The following is a 9,472-nucleotide window of genomic DNA, read 5'->3' on the forward strand; positions in this document are numbered from 1 at the left end:
CTCACTGTAGGGAATGGTTAATAGCAGCCTAATGGATGGCATATCTTGTAGTCCTTAACAGTTAATTATAGATGATAAACATACTGAAGCAAATAAAAGGACACAAAAGTATACGTACTATGATTGCAGCTCTGTAATAAATGTGTATAGTTGAACAAAGCCTGCATGTATTTACATAAGAAAGGCAAGTTCAGCTGGCTCAGAATCAGATGAGTAATTGACCAAGCAGAGAAGACTAAGCTAAATAAAAGTATGATCTTGTTAGGTACGTTCCATATACTACTTTAATGACCTGACTCCCAATTGTTCATTTAGTTTCTTGCTTCTGCTTTGAGCTGTTTCTTTAGTTTTGTATCCATCACCTATACTGTTTGCTTAATTTAGAGTCAAAGAACTAAAAATGAGTGCTCTGGTATAGTGTCAGATCTGATACTTTGGTACCCAAGGAATATCACAACAGAAGAGAGTTACAGAGCTTTTTGGGCCTTTGTATCTGAGTGTTTATGAGGAATTTACTGTGTGGTTTTGGGTAAGCAGAATTACCATCCCCACCCTCAGTGAGTTAACAGTGTGTTAGATTGTGCGTTGAGGGCCTATGAAAGAATAGGTAGACTCAGCCTATAGATGAGAACAGTTGTCAAGTGACAGAGGACTAGCAGGAGGAAAGGCTTAGTGCCCAGGAAAGTTGTGCCACCACAACAATCCTTTGAAATGTTTGCGTAGAGAAAAAAATCCAAGAGTGTTAGTATTAAACTAAGCATCAGCAGCCCCTCAAATCCCTGCTGCCCTTCCTCTAGCCTCCTCTCTCTTTTTGTTATGGACATTCTACTCTACTTTTAAAAGATCAAGCATGTTTCTCTTCCTATATATTCATTCAAACCTTTTTCTGTGCGTTTACATATACATATGTGGCATATGTAGAAATGAATGTAGACTGCATATTCTATATACTTTTTCACTTAATATGCCTTAGGGTTTGGTGTATTTTGGTTTGTTAAATCCAACTCATTTTTCCCACTGCTGTCATACTTAATAAAATGAATGTCCAGAGTTTAAAAAAAAATAAATCATTCCCTTAGGAGGCAAATAGCTACTCTTTCTGTTCTTTTACTATTTCATACAGTCCTGTTTGTGTTCCTTCCGCACCTGCATGTGGTACTGACTTTTAAATACTGCTGCTCTGTACTGTATATATTGATGCTTTCTGCTTTGCTTTGGTAGGAGAAGTTTCTTTTTTCCCCCTTTTTCCTTCCCTTAAAAAAAAAAAGTGCAGTAGACTTATTTATATCTTTGTGTAGTAAGTGCCAGAAATAGGATTGTCAAGTGAAATGGCATTGGCACTTTATTCTTGCTACATATGTCATATTTTTTTGTTAATGAACAAAATACTTTTTTAAGAGTGTCTTACTGACTTCCATTTTTTTTAGCCAATTCAAAAAGTATGAAACATGAAATGGTACTTTTTGCCCTAACATTTCATTTCACCAGTAGCAAGATTGGATTTTTGCGCGCGCGCCCTCCCTCCCCCCGCCCTTTTTATTAAATCACTGAACTCCCAACCTTTGAGCATCTTCTTTATCTCTTTCGTTGGAGTAGAGTTTTCCAACCTTTACTGCCTCCTTAGTTCCCAGCCCTGAGCAGCTAGGATATAACTTTGGGATAATATTTTATTTACACTTAGGTTTCTTATTTGCAGCTTATGTTCATTCAGAGCCAAGGCCAGGTCCAGCTAACCATCGAGCTTCTGGACACGGAGGAGGAGAACTCAGATGACCCTGTGGAAGCAGAGGTATGGACATGCATTGTATAGAAACAGTGCTGAGAGTACCGTCACATCCTGAGTCTGTGTTGCAACCTTAGGCCTGTTTAAGGATCAGGACATGGTCCTTAAAATATAGGTCATTCCAGGCATGTCTTTTGAAGACAAAGGCTGCCTGGTTGTAGATACTTAGGGTTGAGACAATCTCGTGGTTGGCAACTTTCCTGTTTTCTCCTAAAGTATAAGAAACAACAAAGGAGTTACTATCTGCCTGGTCTCTTGACTTTTTGTGTCATGTTTACTTTTTATTGGGCTAGATGAAGCCAGGACTTCTCGCTCACGCAGAGAAGGCCCAGATGGTTGTCATAATGGGTCTAGCAGGCAATGCTAACGGGAGATGCAGACCACATGTATGTTGTTGAGGGATATGGGAGTGGGGGAGACCCTTTGTTTGGGGGACTGTTGGCTTGTGGTCACCAAGTTTTTAATTTTTTTTACATGCCAGAAATTTACTGATTTCAAATATTTACCACTCTATATTTTGTTCTTTAACAAAACCCCCCATGGGGACATAAAACTTGTCAGCCAGCTTGTATCCATTTATGACTTCTGGTAGTAACATTGCAGTATCTCAGAATCTTTGCTTCTTGCTACCTAACAATTTTCAAGTTGTATTTCAATGCCACGTAATAAGGACATTATTATGGAAAGGGATTATCTTGATCTGGAAACAGTGTGGATTCCAGGTATAATTTTAGAAATTGCTAGACCACTTCATAAGGGTGGAATTCAGCTTTTCTGCTCTATCCCTATCTCCATTTTGTGTTTATAACCCCAGCGCTGGTCAGACTACGTGGAGCGATACATGAATTCTGATACTACCTCTCCTGAGCTTCGGGAGCACCTGGCACGGAAACCAGTATTTCTCCCAAGGTGAGTGAGCCAGCATACGTGTCAGCAGTATACGCTTGTGCACAATGAGAAACGCAGTTTCTTGGTTTTTATTTATTTTATTCATCTATTCTGTCTGCTGAAGACACCAAGTCAAGGTTGTGTGGCTGTTCCACTATGAGTTTATCTGGGGTGTGTGCCCAGCGCACTGGGAGGTGAGTATCTTAGAGAATCAGCGGCAGCTGTCAGGTAGCAACGTGTGTGGCATTTTCCAAGGTTTGATGATTCGTTGGCACGACTTCGGACTCCTCAGGTAGTCTTACTCACTGTGATGATTTGTTATAATGAAAAGGTAAAAAAGCAAAAATCAGCAAAGGAAAAGGCTGCCTTTCGCCAAGTCAGAGGAGGTCAGGTATAAGCTTCCAAGAGTGCTTTTCCAGTGGAGTCACAGGTAGGACGCTTTTTATTTCTCGAGCAATGAATTATGACAACATGTGTGTGATGCTGTCTACCAAGGAAGCTCATTAGAGACTCATAGAAACCCAGTGCTGGGTTTTTATGGGGTTCTAGTCATTTTTATTGAGTTCATATAGGCCTTCTGCCTGGCATGTACAAAATTTCAGACTCCCAAAAAGCATGCAGGTTTTCAGCATAAACCATATATTTTGTATAGTCACTTTAGGTGCTGTGAGCCACTCTTACAGGCAAAGGGGGGAATTCTCTCAAAGTCCAAGAGTCTAGAACCTAGTCAAGGAGCAACCTTATAAGCAGGCCTTTGAAAAAGATAGTAATAGTCTTAGGCTTTCAACTCTCCTTAGCATAGAATTTAAAACATTTCCTCCCTAGATAATATATGGGCAGATTGTAATGCTGATCATTTGTCTGAAAATGAGACATTTTCAAAAGTAGAAAATAGATTTTGCTGTTTCTTTCTTCCCAAGAGTTCATAATTGTAATGTCATGTCTTACATTTCCAGAAAGGTGTTACTCTGGTGTTATTTGACTCAGTCAGTCCTATTCACAACCAGGAAAGGTGTGTGGAGAGAAGGACCCTGCCAGGTTCTTATACTCATTGATTCATGCAACATGTTTCGAGCAGATGCTGTGTGCCAACCTCTCTGTCAACAAAACAGACTTAGTCTCAGAGTTCATGAAGTAGTACAATAAGCACATCATTGTGTACTTCTCACCAAGTTGGCAAAGTTTTTCAAAGATTTATAATCTGTTTTGCAGAGGATATAGGAAGGAGATACTCTGGTCTACTGTGGGGAAAGATAGAAATGAATGCAGTCATTTGTGGACAGGGCAGTTAAAATGCCTGGAAACTTTACTCTAGAACTTTAATTTCTAATAATTTGCCTTAGAGCTCTAATAGCTGAGGTTCCCAGTCCGTTTGACCTTGAGAACCCCTTACACTCTCAGAGACTGAGTACCTTGAAAGCTTTTGTTTATGTGGATAATATCTTATATATAATATTTACCACTTAGAAATTGAAATTGAGAAATGTTTAAAATATTTATGGATTAATTTTTTAAATAACACTTACCATGAATACTATTTTAATAAACTATTTCAAAACAAATAGTGAAATTGTAGCGTTGCTTTACATTTCTGCAAGTGTTTAATATCTGACGTAAAGAACAGCTGGATTTTCATATCTATTTTTAGATTCAATCTGTTGTACTATATTGTTTGATTGAAAATATGTGAAGAAAGTCTGGCTTAAGTATGTAGCTAGAAAAAGAAGTATTTTCATATTTCAGACAATTGTGGATATTGATAATGACAACAAAACTCTCCAACCTTTAAACTAATCTCTTAAAGGTTAGTTGCAGTATCAAAGAGTTTGTTCAAGTTTTGTAGAATCCTTTGGTTTATTTTATTATTATTTTTTTTAATTTTCTAGAGGCATGTCTTATTTATTTATTTATTTGTTTGTTTGTTTGTTTGGTTTATACATGCACTGGGTACAGTCAGAAGCGCGGGAGGGTGAGAGAACTCACCAGAGCCAGAGCGGGGAACAGAGCAGGCAGAAGGACCGAAGTACACTGCTGAGGGGAGCAGCGGGCGGCAGGAGAGGTCTGCGCGCCATGTGGGACCCTCCTCCGGTGGCCGGGGAGCAGCCGGGGATCGAACCGGCTGCAGAGGCTGCAGGCAGCTTCGCAACCCAGCGCTCAACCGCTGCGCCACCGGGGAGGCCCCAGAATCCTTTGGTTTAACTTGTACTTTGAATACATCTTTTTTTTTTTCATACATTACTTTCTATTTCATTATTTTCATGCAATAACTTCGTGTAATTGGTTACTTTAAATTTTTAGTTCAGTAAGTTAGGTAGATCTCCCAAATGTTCATGTATTTTCATTTTACAAGAAAACAAAGTCAAGAAGAAAGATGTAAGAAAATAAATTAGGGGGGGAAAAATCACATTAATAGTGCCATTGACCTCATCAAATATATCTTTAAGTGGTGGAAAGCCATCAGTTTGTGGTAACCAGTAACAACTTACCAAATTCAGTTTTTCTTGAAAGCTTAAAACGTAGCATTGGCAATAGATAGATTCAGTTGTTTTCCTTGAAGTGCCAGGCTCCCCTTGTCACTTTTGAGCCAGTATCTGCCAAATAGCCTAATCTGGTGAGTGATTTGTTTTAGGTAAAAATGGGGTCCAATTGTGACTGTAGTTTCTCCTCAAGAAATCCATTGTGCTTTAGTACACAAAGGTGTTTTATGTGAGATTCCCATTTTATCATATAGCATATTAAAATGTGAACTAAAGAGCTGTGATTTAGTAAAAAATGTTACTGTTTTATCAAGTACATGTTTTGTCTTAAATCCCAAAGCAAGAACTGTAGCAAGTGGTTACATATGTGAAGTTAGAGACCTAGAAAGTTTTCTGTCAAAACTGCTCTGCCAAGACATGCAGAGTTTGGAGAATTTTGGGTAGAGGAGGGTTAAAAATTTCTGCTTAGTTTTTGTATCTTTGCAGTAGAAACTTGTTTTTATAATGAAGCCACTGAACATTTTTAATATATAACTAAAATTGTGTAACTTCTATGAGGTATATAATAAGGAATACTCCATTTGGGGGAATTGTGGGGATCTGCATCTGGACAAGCTTCTCATCCTAAAGGGCATTTCTGCTTTGTAGGAACCTGCGACGGATCCGGAAGTGTCAGCGTGGTCGGGAACAGCAGGAAAAGGAAGGAAAGGAAGGAAACAGCAAAAAGACCATGGAGAACGTGGACAGCCTGGATAAGCTGGAGTGTAGATTCAAGCTGAATTCCTACAAGATGGTGTATGTGATCAAGTCGGAGGACTACATGTATCGGAGGACCGCCTTGCTCCGGGCTCATCAGGTGAGAACCAGTGACAGGAATTTTTCCATACACATCCCTGGTCTACCCCCGGACACTTCTGATTATTTCTCTCTCTTTATGAAAGCCTTTTACTGGACTTGAGAATTATTGAGTAAAGAGGTATGTTAGTTTTAACCGCTAAGGAGCCTGTTAACAAAGTACCACAGACTATGTGACTTAAATAACAGAAATTTATTCTTACATTTTTGAAAGCTAAAAGTCCAAGATTGAAGTCTTGGTAGAGTTGGTTCAAACCCTCTCTGGGCTGTGAAGGAGAATCTGTTTCTGCTTTCCCTAGCCTCTGGTGGTTTGCTAACAGTCTTTGGTATTCCTTGGCTTGCTGCAGATTTCTGTTGTCATCTTCACCTCCATGTGTGTGCATCTGTGTCCAAATTCATACACACACCCCCCCCCCTTAAGAGCAGAATTCGTGTTGGATTGTGGGCCCCCCTACTCCAATATGACTTCATCTTCACTAATTACATTTGTAAGGACTTAATTTCCAAATAAGATGACATTCTGAGATACTGGGAGTTAGGATTTCAATGTATGAATTGGGAGGGGGCGCAATTTAATTCATTAACAGCTAGTGGCGTAGCCGCTCCTAGCATTACATTTTAAGTATCATTGCTTGTATGATTATATTTTCACATTCAATCTAAATTAGGAAAGCTTCTCGGTGAAATTTTGTGCCAGGCCCAAGGGACCATAGCCAGGAAGTCAAGCACTCACGGTAGTGTAGAATGTACTACCAAGGACAGAAATTACAAGTGATCAATGGTTGCCTGCTTTTTTGTTGGAAATGACCCTTTAAGGTCTGAATAGTGACAAACATCCAAGCTGATGAAGACTTGACGATTGGTACTTTCTAGGCAAAGGAAACTATCAAGTTCAAGGCTCAGGGACGAAAGGCCTTGGCATGTCAGAGAAGCTGAAACTATCACTGTGGCTTGAGCCATGGGGAAAGTGGACGTGTGCAGTTGGAAGGGTGACAGAGACCACATTGCACACTACCTAGTCTCGGGCCATAGTTTGGATTTTGTTTGAAGTGCACTGGGACATTGTTGACAAAGATGGCTTGGAGTGCTACGAGGAGAATGGGAGTAGTAAGTGTGGACACAAAGTGTAAGATAGAAACCACTCAAGACTGCTCTTGTGCAAAGGAGGTGTGATGTGATCGGCACCGCCAGGGTGGCTGTGGGGTTCTAAGAATTAGATTGGAGGTGAAGTTTGGAGATGTAATTGTCAAGGTGGGGTAACAATCAGATGAGGGAGTAGGGGTGAGTAAGAGAAAGAATTAGGATGGTCTCTTGATTTGGGTTTTGTTTTTTTTTTTCCTTAGGGGAATGGGAAGTTTAGGGGTATATGTATTAATAGGAAGGGATTCCCAGGTTTGGGGGGATAGATCAGTTACTCTGATTTGAACTGGTAAAGTTTGAAAGGACACACATATTCACTTGGAAGGTGTTAGATGGGCAGTTTAATGTGTTGCTTTCATGCCGTGTGCTGTATGTCTGCATCTCTGACTCAGACTACACTGGGACCTGGGTACCATCTAATTCATCTTCATCTCCCTACTCTGTCTGCTGCATATTTGCTGGATGTATAGGTGGGAATGTAAACCTTCACTGAAGAACTGCTGTACCTGGCAATATGCCAGGCAGAGTGGTGTACTACAGGGAAGGGAACTGGGTTTGAAGCCCTTTGTTTTGTGCTGTCTCACCCCGGGGTAGATTGCCATAGTGAGCAAAATGACCAACAGCTGTCATTCATTGTGCTGCTCTCAGTGTACTAGAATCACCTGGGTCACGGGCTTAAAATGCCAGTTGGCGGAACCAAGGAAACCTGTGTTTTTCTCAAGTCCTTGGGTGATAATGCATGCTAAAGTTGAGAAGCAGTGAGTTAGTTCTGCCTGGCCCTGTCTTCTCATTTCTTTGCGGACTTCATGGGTTTCTCTGTTGCCTTACAGGCTTTATATTCTTAACCTCATTTATTTCTCATCTTTAAACAGAGGTCCTATTGCCTTTTTTAAAAAACAAACTAGGGATATCAGTTAAGCCCACATCTTTCCTCTGCTACTTTAGGAAAAAATTGGGCATGTGTATTTTTGGTCCTAGTACATGGATGTTTTTCCTTGTTCTGTTTTGCAGTCCCACGAGCGTGTAAGCAAGCGGCTACATCAGAGGTTCCAAGCCTGGGTAGATAAATGGACCAAGGAGCATGTGCCCCGTGAAATGGCAGCGGAGACCAGCAAGTGGCTCATGGGTGAGGGGCTGGAGGGCCTTGTGCCCTGTACCACCACCTGTGACACAGAAACCCTACACTTTGTGAGCATTAACAAGTACCGTGTCAAATACGGCACAGTGTTCAAAGCCCCGTAACTGCCAAGCCAGAGCAGGTGACTTAGGGGTGTGTGTGAGAGCATGTGCACTCACACACGCTGAAGAAACAAGGAAGATGCCTTTCAAGCCTCACTGGGCCTCTCTGGGACACGGCCACCTGATTCTGTGTGTGGCTGGTGCAACCTGGCACCAAGTGGGCTACATTTAAGGATCGTGGATACCTTACAAAGCTAGAGCTGGAACTTTTCCCAGGCTTTGAGTATTAGCTTATCCTGGAGGGGAAAGAAGTTCATGCAAGTGCTGAGACATGCAGCTTGCTTGCACACACCAGCAGAGTAAGACTGGAGTCTCCTGGGGCCTGCCCTTCCGTGGGGGAACCAGATGCAGTCCACACCTTGCCTGGATGGGTGTGCATTTACAGACAGACTGGGGAAGGACTTGACTTTCAGATGGATAACTCTGATGCTCACTGCTCCTCTTCTCTCCCCGCAAGAGGAGAAAAGAACTGGATTTAATTTGTTTTCCTGGTCACTCGAGCACATCTAGATCCCCGTTAGGTTTTACCTGGGACTTACAGCTTGGCTTTGGGATTGATCATCTTGTGGATTTGATTCCTGACGAATCCTTTGCTGCCTACCCTGTACTCTCCTCCGGTTCTCAACCTCAACAAGTTCAAATCAGTCGTTCTTTTTAGCTCCCGTGGAACTGTTTTGTACCTGCTTCTTTACTAGTCTACCCTAGTGCCATCCACCAGCTTTATTCTCACACACACGAAATTTTAACTTGGATTTTTCGTTGCTTTTTTTTTGTAAATAATGTACATACTGTCAATTTTTTATTAAAAAGAAATATGCTTTGATGTGCTAGCATAACTGCTCTAGCTTCTTGTGTACCATAGTACTATGTGGCTTCAGATTTAGTACCTATGAACAGATGTACAAGACATTTATTACACTTTTTACCAAAGGGAGTTACCATTGTAGTACTTTTGTGTAAAACTTGTCTTCCTCCTTGCCCCAACTTTTTTTTTTTTTTTTTTTTTTTTTGTAAATAAATAAAGCTTGGTTCTTACTTAAGGAATAAATTCTCAACCCAAGTCCCTTGTCTTCACCAGAGAACAATTGTG

General features: G+C 40.9%; 1 protein-coding gene across 2 annotated transcripts in view; it reads left to right on the plus strand.

The window, feature by feature from the left end:
• SIN3A (SIN3 transcription regulator family member A) overlaps positions 1-8,385 on the plus strand; it is a gene marked incomplete at both ends in the record, with an annotated part of 40,639 nt that extends 32,254 nt beyond the window's left edge. Inside the window, 4 exons of one of the 2 annotated variants that reach the window (XM_084239457.1) lie at positions 1,697-1,789; positions 2,598-2,692; positions 5,797-6,004; positions 8,155-8,385. In XM_084239457.1, the coding sequence (XP_084095583.1) occupies positions 1,697-1,789; positions 2,598-2,692; positions 5,797-6,004; positions 8,155-8,385 (627 nt within the window). Of the gene's footprint in view, positions 1-1,696; positions 1,799-2,597; positions 2,693-5,796; positions 6,005-8,154 lie in introns of both variants that reach the window. The other variant, XM_084239458.1, reaches the window with a different exon arrangement.
• Between the last annotated feature and the right edge of the window lie 1,087 nt (positions 8,386-9,472).

Source organism: Talpa europaea, assembly GCF_964194135.1.
Source record: "Talpa europaea genome assembly, chromosome: 8".
Taxonomy (NCBI): domain Eukaryota; kingdom Metazoa; phylum Chordata; class Mammalia; order Eulipotyphla; family Talpidae; genus Talpa; species Talpa europaea.